Genomic DNA, 17092 nt, shown 5'->3' with positions numbered 1-17092 from the left:
AAAGGTGGTAAAAAGTCCATCAACTGCTTAAAATGTAATCAGAGTTCGGGCCACTCGCCATATCTTAGATACATATCTTATCGCTTTGACATGTGCCCGGGGCTTTAGAGTGAATCACGAACTCCGTTTTTGGCCAAAACAGCTCATTCGGCGGGTCATCTTGCGGGTCATTTAACCGAAATGGATAATCTAGGAGTCGTGCTCCTGGTCCTGTGCGCCCTCAGCTTCCTGCTCTTCTTCCTGCGAGTGAGTGTTCTATATAGAGCCCATACTATGCTCATACCGCTGTACCCCGTGTCGTCTTCCAGGTGCTCCTGATTGCCTGTCGCCCGTTCGCGAAGTCGCTGCGCCCGAAGGAGGAGCAAGGTGAGTTATCCAAGCATTTGAGGAGGGCAAACATAAATATTTGCCGTGCTTGGGCCACTGAACTCGTTCTCGAGATGAGTGGGAGCGAGAGCGCCATAAATCAAGGGCGACATTAATATATATTTATGCGTGTGTTCGAACATATATCTATTTGCGCACATTTATCATATCGCCTCATTAGATAAATTGCGAATGCGAACAAAACACAAAGCCCTGGCTCGACACTGGTTTTGTCGCCTTATCAGCTATCAGCTAATGATTACAAAGCAAATATGTGCGTTCTTCGTTGTCAGCTTCGAGTCTGACCCATGCCCGGATGTCCCGTCAATTCGGTGGCCAGTAGTTCAGGTTAGTCGGGTCTGTCTGTTCGTCAGGGAACAGTCTGTCTTCGAGACATTGTTTAGTTCCGAGCAGGACCCAAAATCACAGCAATAAGCGCGGAATTAACGCCCGATTTCAACATGGCCCCTGCCATAAACGCGACGATGAGCAGCCCCATTAACGCTACCACGTCGGTGGTGAACGCTACACTTAACACCACCGAGAGTACGAGTACGGTGTGGCAGTACGATAACACCACACCCGTCACCATTTGGATCGACGGCGGCTACGATGGTCCGTACATGTTCTTCTATCCCAGCTATGTCATTTACATCGTGCTGGTCTTCCTGTTTGTCATCGCCTTTCCGCTGGCCATGATCATGGTAAGCCAAGTCAGAATGGGACACCTTCTGCTCCTGCTCCTGCTAATGATTCACTCTCTCCCCGAAGAGCGCGAAACGCAAGCGAGAGGCCAATGCGCGGAATCTCGCCCAGCAGAGACAACGAGGTAATTTCCCTTTCCTGTCTCGTCAAGAGTTTTGTACTTTTAATCGGGGACCACATTTAGCCTAAATAACCTGCTTGAGTGCTTCGAGGAAACCAAAATTAATCAGTCCCAGGTAGAGGTAGTAGCAGTTGAGCTTGAAAAGCTCCCATCGCTCGCGCACCCGCAGCCACAGGATTCGCGAGGATCCGGATCCGGAGCCAGACTGTTTGGCCCGCTGTTCAGCGTAGGAGGATTGAACACAGCACTTGGACATAACCCAGAAGGCTGTCATCCGGTTCTGCGTGCGCAGCGTGGACTCGATTCCGCGGATCAAGTCATTTGTCTTCAGAATGAGCAGCATCTGACGGTCCACCTGTTCCAGCACGTCGGAGATGTGCGGCAGCACCAGCGACGTGTTGCTTTGCAGCGTGTTCTTCTGCAGAATCAAAGCATAGACTATGAGTAACTGAAGGGAAGAATTTCCTGGACAAACTCACCTCTTCTTTGGAATATTGGACCTTGGTCAGGCCCTGCATCACCGTCTCCCAAGGTCGTCCCGTCACCATGCATGCGAAAAGACCGTACAGATCACCCTGGATCAAGGAAATGTGAAAGTTAGAGGGTTTAGATTCAAATCCACTTCACAAGTCTCGTCAATACCTTAATTCCCAGCTGCTCACTGTGTTGTCGCATCGCTTTGCGGTCCACGTTCAGGATGCTCAGCCAGAGATTGGAGTAGTCGTACCGGAACTTGTCCGTCAGATTTGCGTAGAGCCCGTGATCCAGCAGAACTATCTCCAGACTGTCCTTCAGTGTGCGTCTTACCAAGATGTTTCCTGGGTGTGGATCGCTGTGCACGAAACCGGTGCGGAAGATCATCTCGGAGTAGAGCTGTCCAATGCGATTGGCCACCGCAAATGCGTCAATTTTATTTCGTCGTATGTAGTCCAAGTCCGTGACATGTCCGCCCTCCAGGTACTCCATGACTAGGACTCGGGAAGAGCTGTACTTCCAGTGTATCTTGGGCACCCGAAGCCAGGAGTACTTCTCGAACTGCTTGGCTACCTTTTCGGCATTGCGTCCCTCGTTTAGGAAATCGAGTTCGACCGGCAAGTTCTTTTTGGACTCCTCAACCAGCCAGTGGATCTTGAAGTCGGGAAATATCCGCGCCAGCACATTTACGGCCAGTTCCATGGTCTTCATATCCACGCGGGAGTTACCCTTAACGTAGGGATGTTGCACCTTCACGGCCACCACCTCGCCGGTCTTCAGTCGCGCCTTGTGTACCTGGGCAAGGGACGCGGTTCCCAAGGGCTCCCTCTCGAAGCTGTCGAAAATGTCTTCCGGATTGCAGCGCAGATCCTGTCGGATAACCTTGTACAGGTCCTCAATGGGGTTTTGCGGCGCATCAGAGTGAAGAACTTTCATGGTCTGCACAAACTCCTTAGGCAGCAGGTACTCCAGGGCACCTATGTGCTGACCCACCTTGATGTAGACACCCTTGTTTATGCAGATCAGCTGGAGCAGCTTCTCGGCGGCTATCTTGTGCACCCGGCTCTTCTCCGCCTTATACTCGGGCGTCTCCTTGTCCCATTCCCTGTAGTAAAGTTCCCGCTTGTAGGTGAGTGCCACGTCCACGACGGCGGCGGCGGATCGCGACAGCCGTACGATGCCCAGTGAGTTGGGATCGTAGTCGTTGGTGTGCAGGCTCCAGCCGGCGGAGGCCAGTCCGGCGCCGACTACTCCGTAGCCCAGAACGCGTCGCAGCAGCATTCCTCCGGCTGAAAAGTGAAGAGCATTCAGTCTGGTGTGCAAAATCAACAGGTGTCAATGCCGATTAACCTCTGGGCTTTCACCTCTGCTTACGCGCGTTAAGCTCGTTTTACGCGCAACTAAGGCACTGAGGCTCTTTGAACTTTTCCCTCGGGCAACTGATTTTGGGCGAATGCAGCGCCCTAAACCTGTTGCATCTCCGCAAGCATGTTCATTCACTTTTTCCCCATTTACATTTTCCAACGCTCACATGTAGCTAAACTTTCACCTCAGCAATTTCGGCTGCGCCATTATGTAAACACACCTGACTGAAGGTGAGCCGCGGCTCACTCGGAGTGACTGCCAATAGTTTCACTTACTCGATAAGGTGCACTAAAGGTAGCGCCGGAGTTCGACGGCGCGTAGGTGTTGAAATTCCAAAGTCTGTGATTAAATTGATGCGCTCCAACGTCTGTGGCCTCAGTTGGCGCAATCAGCTGTTGGCCTGACGTCAGAGCAGCTGACTCAACAGCGGAGCTCAAGGGCGTAGTTGTTTTGGCTCAAGGGGGTTAAGTGCTCTTACAATATCACAACGGCTTTTTTTTATCAAAATTATAACCTTAATATTAAATGTTGCTTGAAACATAGAATAACTAAAGAAGTATGTTGAAAGTTATTAGTGACCCCCCTTGAGCAGACTGTAGTTACTTCTTTTCCCTCAGCCGAAAGCGGTTAACAGTTAGCGGTTAACAGAACAGGGCGGTAAATGTTAAGTGTATTTAAAAACAATACTTGCCAGCTTCCGTTTTTTTTAAATCTTCTAAAGCTTTTTTGTTCACTCAATTTGAATTTGTCTTTCGCAGCCCGTCGCCAAATGGAGATCAACGTGACGAACAATTGCAACGGCGGCTCCGGAGGAGTCGGAAACGTGTGCTCAAACAGCCAGGATGAAGTCAGTGTCCTGCCAAAAACCTTGGATCTGCCGCCCAGCTACGACGAGGCTGCGTTCAGCGAGCGAAAGCAGGACAGCACACTGACCATAGCCACCAACTTGGAAGCAAGCAATCCCAATTTGGCGGCTGGAACTAACGAACCACCGCCGGTTTACGAGGCGAATGTGGCCACAACGACCACGTCTACCACCACCACCGTATTCTTGGTCAACGGCCACCCACCGGTGGTGTAACTCAGCATTGGACTTCTGAGGAATTGACATTTATTATTATTTATACACCTTACAAGACACTGTACAGTTTTGCCTATGTAAATAAACTTTGCTCCTCGAGAACTGCTGAATTTTGCAGGATTGTACAATATTATGCATATGAAAACACTTTTCAGATCGAAAGTATGCTATGCAAACCTAATGAATAAACTTTGCTCCTCGAAAACTTATAAATTTGGCAGGACTTTAAAATTATAATGCATATGAAAACACTTTTCTGGCCGAAAACTATGCTATGCAAATCTAACAAGTTAACACTGCTTTATATTTCTTGAGTTTTGACCAACTAAACGCTACTTGAAAAATAATATCAGGAAAATAAAGATGGATGGATGATCCGCAACTAAAGCTACTAACTAAAGAACTAAAGAACTGAACAATAATTTCAAAATAAATAAACATAGGGGTTCGTGCATTAGCACCTCAAAATTTCGTCGAGCGTAGGTCCCCAGCGGCCGTAGGGATCCTTGGGTAAAATGAATATGTTGTCGCACCAGGAGTAACCAAGGACTCGATTCTCAACGATCTTTTTAAAGGCAGGATTCTCATTAATCAGGTCTCTGTAGTTGTCGTTGGAAACCACGGCAGCATTCTTTTCGTATGCCAGTTGCAAAATGAAACTGAAAAAAGGAGTTATAAATTTCCAATCTAGAAACAAATGTGTTTCTAGGAAGCTCACCGATCATCGTAGCTAGAAGACATTTGACCGGGAATGTTTTTGCACGGCGTAAACACAATCTTGCCTTCCTTGTGCAGCTTATCGAGAAGCTCGGGATTCGAAGACTTGAAGTTGTTCTTCCGAAACATTGGAATCACAGCCTTTACTTCGTGACCCATTTTCTCGAAATACTGCAAGCAATACTTTATTCCCTCTGATGAAAAGACGTTTGAGTTGCCATGGCTGTTGAGTATAGTTGAAGTAAATAATAAAGCCAGTCTGGTGTTTGCCTATGGCAGAAACTTACGCAAAGGCTACATTGCTGCCATCGATGATAATAAACCTCTTACTCGTCTTCGGCTTATCACTGGTCTCTCCTGCCTCCTCCGTCGGATTAAATGTGTTGGTGTTATAGTCTCCAAGTTTCTTCTTTTCTGCAGTGGTGAAGAGGCTGTCATTCATTCGCGCAGTCTTCTGTTTGGGCGCTTCCGCAATCCTAGCACTTCTGCGCTTCTTTCCTCTCCGCAACGGCGGCGAGTACGATGGGATCGGGATGAAATCTTCTCCGGTCGTGTCCTCAATAAATATAACTGAGTCGTTGTTTTCAACAATTGGACTTGGGTCTGCTTCGGAGGATTCATCCAAGTTGATGATGGACTCTGAAAAATCCCCTTTTACGATAGTAGAGTACAAAACTGGGTTTTCAGTTTTCGGCGCTATCCGCAAAGCAGCCTCGCCCTTGTAATCTGTAACTATCTCTTTTGGTTGCTGGTCACTTGTGCTGGGCTCATCATCGTCGTCATCTAGAATGCGAATGGATTCGTTCGGAGTTTCCAGCAACACGCAGTCGTCATCGTCGCTGCTCTCCAACTCCTCGATGAGTTCTCCTTCTTCTATACTGTCGTCCTGATGTTCGGTAGAAATTCCAGTGACCATAATTTTATATTTATATTCCATAAAAGCATTACCTTATGGTTGAAGAACCGCGGCTTGGGAAGCACGACGTTCTTTGCTGGCGATTCCCTTCTGCGGAAGTCCAACCTGCGTTTGATATGAGGATTTTTCTGCGCTGCATACTTTTTTTTAATAGAGCTTAAGAGCTTGGATATCACTTCTCGATTGAGTGCATTCTTCTGATTTGCATTGTGCTTCAGTCTTTTCGGTGCGTTCTGTGGAATATCGCATGCCTTAAAACAAATATATATATTTCGATTTGTTACCTTTTGCTTATGGTCTCGAATCTTCTTGAAGCCATTGGGCTTAACCGCTGGTTTGGGCATTTTGGTGTTTGAAGTGGAGGCCCCTGTTTCTGGTTGTGCAACCTATTTGGAAAAATTTGATGTTATTAGTTTTAACCGAATTGTGACTTTATCATATTTTTGGAAAAGCTTCTCTATTGTTACTTTTCCTACTTACTGCGAAGTTAGTTTCAGTGGTTCTTTAAGTGCTTTGAGTAATACTGCATTTTTTGGTACATCATTTACATCAAATTTATTGTGAGTTGGAGTCTACAGGGCTTACGTATATATCTAGGCGTACACACTAACTAGGAAAATGATTTTGATTACACTTCACTTAGGAGTAAAATTAAGTAGATGTTCGGCAGAGGAGGTTTCTCAACCAATACACGAGTGCCTTGCAGTCAAACGAGGTAAAACGGCCAGTAAGTACACAACTCAATAGCAGTAAACAAAGCAGCCCCGTCGCATCCCGATCCTCCAAACTCCGGTTTACTGCTTCTTAAGCTCGCTGATCTCGTTGCGAATGTTGGTGCGGGCTAGCTCTTCGTACTTATCGTGGTAGTCTCCAGTGGCGTAGATGGAGGGAATCATCAGCAAGGTCTCCAGCACCTTCATGCGCATGGCCTTGTAGGTGGCATCGTCCAGATTGGCGTACTCCGAGCGCAGGAGAGTTGTATAGTGCTTGTACTCCTCCGGCGAAGCACTTCAGTTGTATAAGTGAGTATGAGATACACAAATGATGTATAGATGATTGTAAGGATACTCACGCCAGGACCACCAAGTCTACGTCCTGCAGCAAGTTGGCCTCGTCGTCATGGCACCAGGTCAACTGGTTCTCCGGGGTCTTGCGCCCTAGCAAATTGCATACCAGACTTTTTGCATGGTCCTGTTCAAGGCAAAAAACACTCCCAGTATAGAGGCTCAGTTATCCCGCACGCTTACTCACATCCTCGATGACGGCATCGTGGCAAAACTCCTCAAAGACCTCGCAGTTCTTCTCGGCACAGCTGCGGTTGCCATCGAAGTGGTAGTACTGGAAGAAGGCGGCCAGCACAATGTTGGGATTGGCCACGCCCGCCAAGTGCGGCTCCTTGCGCCGCATCATTTCCTCCCAATTGTGGTAGGCGCGAGCGGGATCCTCGGAGCTCAGGTGCTGCTGGATGCGGGCGAACCACTCGTTGGCCACCTGCTCGGGCACATCGTGGTGCTCGCACACCTTCTTCCAGATCTTCTCCATACTTGGTGGGTTGTAGGTGATACTTTGGCCTCTTGGATTCGGAGTTGCTGATTTCGGCAGCGATGATTCAGTTGGCTGGAGCTGGTCTTTCTGGAACTTTTCACTATTCACTGGGAATGTGGGGTGCAGGGCGCTGGCGATTGCGCACTGCCCAAAGAAGCCCCACCTCCACATGGTTACCACTCGCGGGAAAACCGAAACTGCGCGTGCCGTCGACGCGAGCTCAAAGCGACGCCAAAACGCATTTCCTCTATAAAACAAGGAACTTACCGTGTTCTTAGGATAGCCGCCTTTTTTGGGATCCTCGGCCGCCAGCATCAGCAGGATATTTGAAGCCATTTTGGAGGCCGATCCGCGCTTGTGCCAATGTTGCTTTATCAGTTTGGCCTTTTTGGGATCCCACTTCTTCTTGCTTTTGCCCATTTGGGGCACGTGCGTCTGAATAATGCAGTAAAATTGTTTAAACTCCGATCTCTAACTACTTTTCAAAACCAAGGAAACAGCTGATATTGCAATGTGCGTTATGTTTTGGTATTTTTCCAAGCACTAGTACCTTTCCACGGCGTCTAGCTGCGAGCTAAAAGGCGTTAGGGTGTAACTATAATGTAGAGTAACTATAGTTAATAAAAGCCTCTAAAATTAATAATTAAAATAATTATTTTATTCACACAAAATGAAAGTTGCTTTTAGTACTCTTCAATACAAAGATCAGCACATTCAACATGTTTTTTTATTTCCCAAATGGTTAATGAGCGATACTATCGGCTCACCAAACTTTTCGCACGCCCCTGGCAACTCTGCCTTGCTTTGGAAAACAAATTTTTGCAAAATCGTAAACAAAACTTTGTGTGGAAATGAGGCAGGATTAGGACTGAGCCAGTGCATCCGGTTACGTCATGACTGTCTGCGTGCTCTGCCTGGCCAGCTCCAATGCCGGCTACGGCCTAGAGTCCGCCGAGGGCGTCCGTCTAAACATTAGGGCGACCATCAACAAGCACTTTTCGTTTTCCGAGGTAAGCTCTGCGCCATAATCGCAAGTTTTTGATGCACCGGACTAAACTCTCCGCTATTCGTAGGTTCTTACGGCGGGCAGTGATGCGGAGGTCTGTCGGGAGTGCTGGGACTGCGTTAGCAGCTTCGAGGAGTTCCACCAGCGGGTATCCTGCCTGCACCAGCAGCAGAGCAGGGATTCCAAAAGCGAACCCATTGAGTTTTGTGGTCAGACGGAGGAGGCCATTAATCCGCTGTATTCTGTGGAGCTGGACGCTTTGGCGGAGGGCTTCTTTGCGCCCAGCGAGGTCAAAGTAGAGGCAAACGAACTGGAACCCCTGCCGAAGGTGGAACTCTGGGAAGACCCAGTTAAAACGGAAACCAGAACAGCTCCGAAACGGTTGGGTGTCCCAAGCGAAGGCTCACCGCATTCAAAGCGGCGCATTAAAAACGAACTGCCAATGGACAGTGATTCGGATGCACCTTTGGCCGATTTTCTAAACTCAGATACAAAGAGCTGTTCAATTAGTTCCGCGAAAAACAGCGAGACGAACAAGGGGCGCCAGCTACGAAGGAGCACGAGAAGAGGACGCCCGCCCAAAGCTAAGCCGGAATCCCCCACTTCTCCAAAGAGGGAAGTGGACTCCGATGATGAGTTTGTGGGAGTCCACGCCGTCTTGGGCACGGAGGACAGCTCCAGTTCCTCCAGCGAGAGCAGTGGGGAGGACTCCGACCACAGCCTACCGGACATAGAGCCGGAGGAACGCTACGCCGAGATTCCCAAGCGGAAGCCAGTGGTTAAGCCCAAGAAGTACCAGAAACGGGAAAAGCCACTGGTTCCACCCGTTCGCCTGAGTCGCGAGGAGATTGAGCGGAGGAAGCTCCAGCAAGACGAATACGATGGGATTATCCTGGAGTTCTTTAAAAAGTTTCCGTGCGCCGTCTGCAATCTACTGGTGCAGAACTTTGCGGACATGCGACGCCATCAACGCGTTTCCCACAACATCGAATCTGGCTTCATCGAATGCTGCGGGAGAAAGTTCCACCTGCGCAAGACTTTGGCGGAGCACGTGTTGGTCCACAAGAACCCAGAACACTTTACGTGCTCCCAGTGCGGGCGCGTGTTCCAGGACTCGCGCTCCCTGGAGGTACACGTACAAACACACACAAGTGCGGAAGTCAAGGCGGAGCCGAAGGAAAAGCGGGTCTATCAGTGCGAGAAGTGTCCCAAGAGCTTCACCACCAAGGCGGCCATAGAGTACCACCACGTTTCCAAGCATGTCCCCAAATCCGAGTTTAAATACTCCTGTCCAGAGTGCAACAAGAAGTAATTGTCTATCGTGTGTTTTGCATATGAACAACCCCCAGCTAATCCCTTAATGCTTTCAGGATTCCTACGGAACGTAAACTAAAGGAGCACTTGCGTTACATGCATGATCCGGAATCGGCCATCATCTGCGATAAGTGTGGCAAAACGCTGCGTTCACAAACGAATCTCAAAAAGCATCACGAGCTGGAACATTCCGAGGAACCGCGTCCCAAGCCCGATCCCGTGCAGTGTGAGATTTGCGGCACCTGGCTGCGCCACCTGTCCGGACTTAAGCAGCACATGAACACGGTGCACGAGCCGCCGGGCGGCGAGCATCGCTGTCACATCTGCAACAAGACATCCACCAACTCCCGAGCCCTGAAGCGCCACATCTACCACAACCACCTCTGTGAGCGAAAGTTCAAGTGCGGGATGTGCGAAAAGGCATTTAAGCGTCCACAGGATCTGAGGGTGAGTGTTGGGCTCCTTCCAGAGAAATCCAAGATTAAGAAACCCAATTTACAGGAGCACACATCAACCCACACCGGCGAGGTGCTGTACACCTGTCCCAACTGCCCCATGACGTTCTTTTCCAACGCCAACATGTACAAGCACCGCCAGCGGCTGCACCGAGCCGAGTGGGAGGCGGATCGCAAGAAGCCGCTGCCACCGAACATCATGAAGATTTCGCAGGGTGCCACCACTGCGATGAAGAAGCGCCAGGCGAGCGGCGCTCTGTTCCCACAGTCGTCGGAACAGAAGCAATAGCATTTGTCCATTTACGACATCCATAGATAGTAGATAAATCATCAACCATTATTATTAACTCGCACTTAACACAGATAAGTTAAGCCATAAATAAGTAGACGTGGACATATATTTACATCGATTTATGGGGGCTAAATCTTATCTAGCCATCTAGCTATCGTCCTGCGGTATCCGAATTTCCTCGCACATCCCCTCCTCCCGGTGAATGCTCGCCCAGTGCTGCGAGAGCTCCCGGCTGATGGCCTTGCGGAACACCATACACGATATGTGCGGCAGCTTCTCGAAGCGTACCCGCAGCAGGCCAATCCTGGCCAGGGAGTAGCGCCAGTTCTTCATGAGGTGGGCGTTCTTGCCAACGTGCTGGGAGTCCGGTGTGATGAGCACGAGGATGCCCTCGGGCAGCAGCAGATCGTAGGCCTGGAGGCAGCACTGCAGTCTCTGCTCGGCGCTGGGCATGTACTCCAGTAGCAAACTGAAAATGACGCACTCGTAGTGGTTTGCTGGTAGCCTTCTCACGCTGCCATTCTCCAGCTCAGGTTCCCCTATTCCGGGTACCACTTCCACCTTAAGGAAATCCGCCTGCAGCACATCTTCGGTGGCGGGACACAAGTCCAGGGCGGTCACCTCCAAGTGCGGAGCACTGGAAAAGGGATTGAAGCAGCTGCCCACATCCAGCACGTGCAGCCTGTCCGGCGGCTCCTCCATCAGCCTGCAGGTGCAATCGCCCAGCTTTCCCTCGGCTTTGTAGGATTCCAGGAGACGCTGCTCCCGCTGGCGCTTCTGCAAGTATATGCCCTCGGTAAAGAAGTACTTGGTGATGTAGTCGATGGCCCACTTGATGCGACTGCGTGCCTGCAGCTCCACCTTCCCATCGTTGGTCTCCCATATGGCCGCCAGTTGCTTCATTGCCTTGGCGTACTCCGCCAGTTGCTTGGCGTTTCTGGGACTCGTGTGCTCCTGCCAGGCCGCTGTGGCCCCATACTCCTTGGTCAGCTGGCGCAGGCTTTCGTGGCAGCTCTTCACGATGCTGGCCAGGCGCTGGTGCTCCTCCGTGGCCATTTCGCTGCCGTTTCTTTGGTTGACTGGATTGGTGGGTCGCGTGCAATAGGGATGAGACAATCCCGACATATCAACTAATCGGTATCGTTATCGAGGCAGCCGCAACGAAGCGACTTTACCGGTAATATAATATTGAAAAGTAACGGATAAACCGTTATAAATAATAAATGTAATAAAAATGTAAATTACTTCATTTTAATGCACTTTCAATTTTAGACGTCTCACAATTTACGTATCTGGTAAGATAGACATGCGTTCCCGGACGTCCTGTTAGCTAGCCGGTCTTCCCGGCGTCTGGTTTCATCATAATCCTGGGATTGGGGCAGTCGTCAAACCAAGACATTACATTGGCGCAAAGAGCAAGGACCTCCATCTGGGGATTCGGGGGAAACACGCGACCAAAGCACTCCAGCAGCATGGGCTGTCGGCGGACCACCTCGTAGTATTCGTCCACCCCAATGTTGGTGTCCTTGTCCAGGTCGAACTTGAGGAACAGCATCTCCTTCATATCCTGAATGGGAATGGGAAGTGTATCAGTGTATCAAGAGGATGGAGCCTCACCAGTCGCAGCTCAATGGATTCGTCCTCGTCCTCGCTCTCGAAGAACTTGCTGACAAAAAACCCCACTTGCTCGCCATTCAACTGCTTGGAATCGCTCTTATCGTAGACCTGCAACGGAAGCCACAGGTCTAACCTAATTTAGCAGAAAGACTATGAAATGCCCACCGAGAATGCGAACTCCATTTTCAGCTGAAGATCTTTGGTGAAGTACAGGGTGAGCAGCCTCACAAAGGACTCCAAATGAATGTGCTTGTCGGGAAAGAAGTCAGGAGCCCTGGAGCCTGGGGTATGGGCTATTCTGTACACAATGGTCGCAATGAGATCCCGGTCCACGATCTCGAACAGCAGCTCCATCAGCGCAGTGAGTTGCAGAATGGTCATGTACTTCGCCCTCGGTCCATTGACCAGGACAAACTTGTGGTAGAGCATCACGATGCTGACCAGCTCGTTATGCGAGAATATCGAGTCCTTGGCCAGGCGAGCAACATCCTTCATATACACGTAGTTGAAGCGCGCATTCTCCAGGGTATCCAAGGTACCGTCCAGGTCCTTCATTTCGAGTTACAGCGCGTTCCAAAGGTTAATACTTGAAATAAATTGATATAACCCTTGATTTTAAACATTGAACATTGGCAGACTTGCTCACTTTGATTCGTGTTTGTGGTTGTGGGGAGCATTCAAAGGCACGTCCATCGGTTTATACACTATGTATTGTATTTGTATTTCATTATCTAGTTATCTCTCGCCCGATATACGGTTTTAATTAAGCTGAAGCAAGTGACAGGATATTACAGCGCTATACAACACGACGTACAGTAACTTATGATTACACGAATTATAAAAGATTCTCGTAATGTATGAACAACATACATTGATCTACAACTACGGCATGTATAAATAGTAGTTGTGTACAAAAAACTTAAGGCTAAAAAAAATGAATGTATCAAAATAATACAGTGGCCATAGAGAATACTGACTGATGAGTAGATGCGTTCGGCAAAAGGGAACTTATTCGGAGTCTGTGCATGAGTATTTTCGAGTTTGTTTTCGAGGACACAACCGCGATTTGCGTTTTGAATTGATCTCTGCGCCCGGAGTACTTAACAGATACGGATACAATTATATAATACTAATTTCTTGAAAATGCAATGCCTGTGAGTTCGTCTGGTGCGAGTCGCACAATAAACAACAGTCCAGTCCATTCGTCCGAGTGGCAACTTGAGTGTGTCGATGAGTATTCATTCGCGTATGAGTATGCGCGTCCGGTGTTTCCGCTTCCGGCTATTCTGGCTGACCGGAAGAGCTACATTTCGCTAAACATATTTCAAGCTAAATTTTAAAGTACTGTTGATGTTTCCTCTAAATGCCTTACACCCTAATTGCTGGCTCTCCTCGTATTGCATCCGCATACATATATGCGTAGCCAACAGCCACGCCCCTAGTTGCAGGCGGCATTGAGCGCCAGCGCCCCCTCCGCACTGGTCGATGGCCCGACCTCGTGGACATTGTTGTAGTCCGCTTTGGCATTGCACTTTGTTGAACTCTGATCCTGTATGCTTCCGTTCAGGCCGCCGCTCTTCAGCGAGTAGATCCCCAAGCGCGCCTCGTGCTCCCGTCGTTGCTGCCGCAGCCGGATGTCGTGCTCCTCGCGCATGTGCCGCAGCTTGAGGTCCTGCTCCTGCCGGTAGTAGGCCATCTTGACCTCCTGCTCCATCTGCTCGAAGCGCAGCTTCTGCTCGTGCTCCCGCCGGGCGTAGTCGATCTCGGCCAGGCGCGCCTGCTTGAGCAGCTTGAACAGGTCCTGCTTGTACTTCTGCTCCATCTCCGTGGCGGCGACCAGATCTAGTGGCTGGCTATTTGTGTCCGCTACTGGGGTGGCGCTCGCAGCTACGTTGGTGGAGGCTTCGTTCTCGTCGGACAGCAGCGACTGGGCCTGTGAGAGCTGGTAAACGAAAAAGTTCAAGTATTAGTAATTTCCGAACAACGCAGGAACATTAGATTAGGATTCCTCTTCAGAATACTACTCGGCTTGCAGTGCTTAACCTTAATTACTTGGGGATTTTGTTCAAACTCACATTCCTTTGTCGCCGCTTTCGTGGCGGGCCTACGCCCTTTTCGTTCTCCTCCCCCGTTTCGCCGGACGCTTCTGTCTTGGCGCCCGAGGGCGACTGCTTGGCCTTGGTCCGCTTGCGTCGCTGGGCTGGCAGCTGGGCGGGATTTCCCTCCTGCTGGGAGTCCCCATCTCCGCCAGCGGTGGAGGGCGGCGGCGAGGGGATGGCTATTGTGGAGGTCTGCAGCGTGTCCTCGCTGGCGTTCGTGGAGTTGGGCAGAGCGGCCAGCGGCATGTCTTCGTCCTCGTCGATGTCCAGCAGCTCCTTCTTTAGGGCGCCGTTTGTGTTGGCGCTGCGTGTCTGGCTGCGCGAGGTGACCGGATCCTTCTGCATCTCCTCCAGGAACTCGATCATCCGCATGCCTTCCAGGGCCTCTGTCTTCGGGTGCTTCTGCTGGTGCTCCCGCTTGGCGGAGTTCTTCATGCTGCGCCACTGCACCTGGATCTGCTCCAGCAGGCGATGGCGGAAGTTAAGGGCGTTGAACCTGGATGGGGGTTGGAACGGGAACGGAATGTTTAGAGGAGGAGCCCTATCTCTGCTCGATTGCGCAACTTACTGCTTGGTGATCTGCGACCAGGCCAGACGCTTGGCCTTTATGCTCTTGGCGTCCACGCTGCGGTTCTCCACGAAGGCCACCTTGGACTTGATGACCTCAAGGAGCAGCCCCCTCTCCGCCTCCTCCCAGTTGAGGGAGCGTTTCTTGCGCGTGCCCTTCTTCTTGCCACCCGCGCCTTCCTTCTCGCCAGCATCCTCGGCCGCATCCTCCGCGTTCTCCGCCCCCTCGTCCGCGGTGGCGCTGCTCGACTTTTGCGGCTTCAGATCCACCTTCTCGTCCTCGTCGTCGTCCTCCGGCGGCGAGGAGGATCCCTTGGTCAGCAACTCCTCCAGTTTCATTGTTTTTGTTTACACACTGGATTCCCTTTGGCTGGATTCTGATTCGAATGCCCAGGCTTGCAAAAATCGTATTTGATTTCTGTATATACTGGAGCTTAGTGATGGGAGAAGGCCTGCATCAGGCTTCGATGTATGCGCTGTATCGATATATTAGCGAATACTCCCTCCGCTGCTAGCGGAGACGCCCACCCTGAAACTGAACAGTATATTTCGGTATATTAGTGGCTGAAAATCCCAGCCGTCGCCGCTTTGGTCATACTGTCGGTATCGAAGGAAGTAAGTAGCAGGCGAAATTTTATGTTTCATAAGAATCTGATTTAAGAATATATTGTAACCAAACCAGCGAGATGGCATTCGGTGACTATCCAGCTGAGTACAACCCCAAGGTGCACGGGCCCTACGACCCCGCTCGCTTCTACGGCAAAGGTGAGCAGATTACGTAATTTTTGCGGCAGGCGCAAAGCACATTTGCAATGCCCAAAAATGTCGAGCGTTTTACATAATTTAAACAACTCTGCGATTCGCAGCCGATGTGCCCTTCGGACAGGTGAAGCTGGGCGAGATCGGCGCCTGGCTGGGACGCCGCAACAAGACCCCCAACGCGGTGGCCGGAGCCGTGAGCCGTGCCTGGTGGCGCTGGCAGCACAAGTACGTGTTCCCCAAGCGCGCCGGGATCGCTCCCTTCTTCCAGCTGACCGTCGCCAGCATGACGTTCTTCTATCTGATTAACTACACCAAGTTGAAGCACCACAGGAACTACAAGTACCACTAAGCGGCGCTGCCCGGTGGTCCTGCATCTACAACAGATTCTACACTTTCCACAAGGCGTGCGAGAGGCGGGCGAACACCATTAAACTATATCTATTTGGCTTTTGTGTTTTGAAAACTGCTTAAGTGAATAAAACGGCTGCGAATATCCATGCTGCCATAGACTCAAGTCTCAGTCGTTGCCGCACTCGAGGGCTGCATTTGGGCCGATGTCCAGCTCGGAACCGGAGCGCTCCCAGGCGAAAGTTGAGCGCGCCGTGTGGATTTCGCAGAAGAAGGGCAGCTCCCGGTCGCAGTTCAGGGTTTGCCAGGTTCCCTGCGGCGTCAAGGCCACGCAGCTGGCGTGGCTCAGCTCGCCACTGAAAATTCGGAGAGATTTAGTTAAGATAACTGCTATGTATCTAAACTGCCCACCCAACGCGAGGATGACCTGCTTCCCAGGCTCTGTAAAGAAAGCACTGCAAGCTCTCCCGTTGCGAGTTCCTGAAATCCAGTGGACTCAAGGACGTAGAGCTGTTGTAGACCAAACCCACATAGGCCAGATAGACATTGCTTTCTGCCTGAGACTCCGATTTTCTGTTGAATTCCATTAACCAGTGGGCCAATAAGTTGGTTCTCTGCTCGGAGGCGATGTGGGCCAGACTGCCAGTGAACTCCGAAGAGTTGGAACAGGTCAGCGAGGCATTCAAGTAGGCACTGGGCTGAGTATACACTACGAACAGTCCAACCTCCGGTATGCAGCTGTAGTTCCCAACGACTGACAAGAACCACAACATTACTTAACTGAACAGATATTCTGGAGACTCTTCTCAACCTGTGGGCCTTCCATATAAGCTGTAATAGTCGAAGCGACTGTCGTTGACCATCCCTGAAAATGTGTTATTCTGCGGACACTTCAGGACATGGCAGTTGAAGAACTCCCCGGGCTGTTCGAAGACACTCAATCGACTTCTATTGCGCTGCTCCTTTTCCCCCGCCTTGCCAAAGGACCTCTGGTCAAATGAGTTTAGCCTCCTTTTCGGTCCTCCTGGCGCGTAGTTCAAGGCCAGGCCCCGCAGCTCATGGGCCAAGTGGGCACATTCCTGCAGAGAGGATGTGTTTTCCAGGGCCAGTGCGTCATCGGCTGCGGCACGTTGGCACTGGCGAACCAGGTGAAACTGCAGGGGGTTCGACTTTCCAGTGGGACAGTTCAAGGAGCACCTTGTCGGACTCATCAGATAGGTGAACATGAGAAACAGGATGGGTGCCATTGGAAGGCACTCCATTTCTCTACTCTCAAAACTTTACTGACACGAACTGAAATTGTGCAGCGTGTGCAGTGTAGTCCCCGACAGGTAGTGCCACT

At 50.5% G+C, this 17092-nt stretch overlaps 10 protein-coding genes across 15 annotated transcripts; 3 read left to right on the top strand and 7 right to left on the bottom strand.

Moving 5' to 3' along the window:
- Positions 1-12: 12 nt before the first annotated feature.
- On the top strand, positions 13-4214 carry LOC120444289. 2 transcript variants are annotated; one of them, XM_039623807.2, is made up of 3 exons: positions 13-246; positions 309-366; positions 3790-4214. In XM_039623807.2, the coding sequence occupies exons 1-3, from the start codon at positions 181-183 to the stop codon at positions 4110-4112; spliced, it is 447 nt and encodes a 148-aa protein (XP_039479741.1). In that variant the 5' UTR covers positions 13-180; the 3' UTR covers positions 4113-4214. The 2 variants fall into 2 exon arrangements, with proteins under 2 accessions (XP_039479741.1, XP_039479740.1); XM_039623806.1 differs by lacking the exons at positions 13-246; positions 309-366 and adding exons at positions 665-1070; positions 1138-1195.
- Positions 1200-3456, bottom strand: LOC120444284 (aarF domain-containing kinase 1). Of its 2 annotated transcripts, none has more exons than XM_039623799.1 (4): positions 3307-3456; positions 1835-2955; positions 1672-1767; positions 1200-1610 (listed from the first exon to the last, which is right to left on the bottom strand). In XM_039623799.1, the coding sequence occupies exons 2-4, from the start codon at positions 2945-2947 to the stop codon at positions 1257-1259; spliced, it is 1563 nt and encodes a 520-aa protein (XP_039479733.1). In that variant the 5' UTR covers positions 2948-2955; positions 3307-3456; the 3' UTR covers positions 1200-1256. The 2 variants fall into 2 exon arrangements, with proteins under 2 accessions (XP_039479733.1, XP_039479734.1); XM_039623800.2 differs by having other exon boundaries at positions 3252-3445.
- LOC120444285 (NEDD4-binding protein 1) lies at positions 4126-7809 on the bottom strand. 2 transcript variants are annotated; one of them, XM_039623801.1, is made up of 6 exons: positions 7558-7809; positions 6030-6131; positions 5778-5978; positions 5117-5715; positions 4831-5052; positions 4126-4771 (listed from the first exon to the last, which is right to left on the bottom strand). In XM_039623801.1, exons 1-6 carry the CDS (start codon positions 7708-7710, stop codon positions 4567-4569), a joined length of 1482 nt encoding a protein of 493 aa, XP_039479735.1. In that variant the 5' UTR covers positions 7711-7809; the 3' UTR covers positions 4126-4566. The 2 variants fall into 2 exon arrangements, with proteins under 2 accessions (XP_039479735.1, XP_039479736.1); XM_039623802.2 differs by lacking the exon at positions 7558-7809 and adding an exon at positions 6226-6507.
- Positions 6286-7537, bottom strand: LOC120444288. The gene is made up of 3 exons (XM_039623804.1): positions 6997-7537; positions 6818-6936; positions 6286-6753 (listed from the first exon to the last, which is right to left on the bottom strand). Exons 1-3 carry the CDS (start codon positions 7459-7461, stop codon positions 6540-6542), a joined length of 798 nt encoding a protein of 265 aa, XP_039479738.1. The 5' UTR covers positions 7462-7537; the 3' UTR covers positions 6286-6539.
- Positions 7810-8073: 264 nt separating the features above from the next.
- LOC120444500 (transcription factor grauzone) lies at positions 8074-10465 on the top strand. Its single transcript, XM_039624212.1, has 4 exons — positions 8074-8300; positions 8364-9604; positions 9667-10057; positions 10112-10465. The coding sequence occupies exons 1-4, from the start codon at positions 8184-8186 to the stop codon at positions 10352-10354; spliced, it is 1992 nt and encodes a 663-aa protein (XP_039480146.1). The 5' UTR covers positions 8074-8183; the 3' UTR covers positions 10355-10465.
- Positions 10382-11498, bottom strand: LOC120444506 (S-adenosylmethionine sensor upstream of mTORC1). The gene has a single exon (XM_039624222.2). It carries the CDS (start codon positions 11480-11482, stop codon positions 10505-10507), a length of 978 nt encoding a protein of 325 aa, XP_039480156.1. The 5' UTR covers positions 11483-11498; the 3' UTR covers positions 10382-10504.
- An 88-nt stretch (positions 11499-11586) lies between these two features.
- On the bottom strand, positions 11587-12762 carry LOC120444507. 2 transcript variants are annotated; one of them, XM_039624224.1, is made up of 4 exons: positions 12621-12762; positions 12140-12560; positions 11975-12082; positions 11587-11924 (listed from the first exon to the last, which is right to left on the bottom strand). In XM_039624224.1, the coding sequence occupies exons 2-4, from the start codon at positions 12527-12529 to the stop codon at positions 11688-11690; spliced, it is 735 nt and encodes a 244-aa protein (XP_039480158.1). In that variant the 5' UTR covers positions 12530-12560; positions 12621-12762; the 3' UTR covers positions 11587-11687. The 2 variants fall into 2 exon arrangements, with proteins under 2 accessions (XP_039480158.1, XP_039480157.1); XM_039624223.1 differs by having other exon boundaries at positions 12140-12636.
- Positions 12667-15090, bottom strand: LOC120444503. Of its 2 annotated transcripts, XR_005615672.2 has the most exons (4): positions 14642-15090; positions 14050-14569; positions 13347-13916; positions 12667-13287 (listed from the first exon to the last, which is right to left on the bottom strand). XR_005615672.2 is itself a non-coding variant. In XM_039624217.2 (3 exons), exons 1-3 carry the CDS (start codon positions 14977-14979, stop codon positions 13413-13415), a joined length of 1362 nt encoding a protein of 453 aa, XP_039480151.1. In that variant the 5' UTR covers positions 14980-15089; the 3' UTR covers positions 12667-13412. The 2 variants fall into 2 exon arrangements, 1 of the variants encoding a protein (XP_039480151.1); XM_039624217.2 differs by having other exon boundaries at positions 12667-13916; positions 14642-15089.
- Positions 15091-15200: 110 nt separating this feature from the next.
- LOC120444508 (putative ATP synthase subunit f, mitochondrial) lies at positions 15201-15916 on the top strand. Its single transcript, XM_039624225.2, has 3 exons — positions 15201-15255; positions 15323-15405; positions 15507-15916. Exons 2-3 carry the CDS (start codon positions 15327-15329, stop codon positions 15749-15751), a joined length of 324 nt encoding a protein of 107 aa, XP_039480159.1. The 5' UTR covers positions 15201-15255; positions 15323-15326; the 3' UTR covers positions 15752-15916.
- LOC120444505 lies at positions 15894-17052 on the bottom strand. The gene is made up of 3 exons (XM_039624221.2): positions 16562-17052; positions 16162-16504; positions 15894-16106 (listed from the first exon to the last, which is right to left on the bottom strand). The coding sequence occupies exons 1-3, from the start codon at positions 17010-17012 to the stop codon at positions 15920-15922; spliced, it is 981 nt and encodes a 326-aa protein (XP_039480155.1). The 5' UTR covers positions 17013-17052; the 3' UTR covers positions 15894-15919.
- Positions 17053-17092: the final 40 nt, after the last annotated feature.

Source organism: Drosophila santomea, chromosome 2R (genome assembly GCF_016746245.2).
Source record: "Drosophila santomea strain STO CAGO 1482 chromosome 2R, Prin_Dsan_1.1, whole genome shotgun sequence".
Lineage (NCBI taxonomy): Eukaryota > Metazoa > Arthropoda > Insecta > Diptera > Drosophilidae > Drosophila > Drosophila santomea.
The sequence above is the reverse complement of the archived record's forward strand: the minus strand, read 5'-3'. Positions and strand labels throughout refer to the sequence as shown.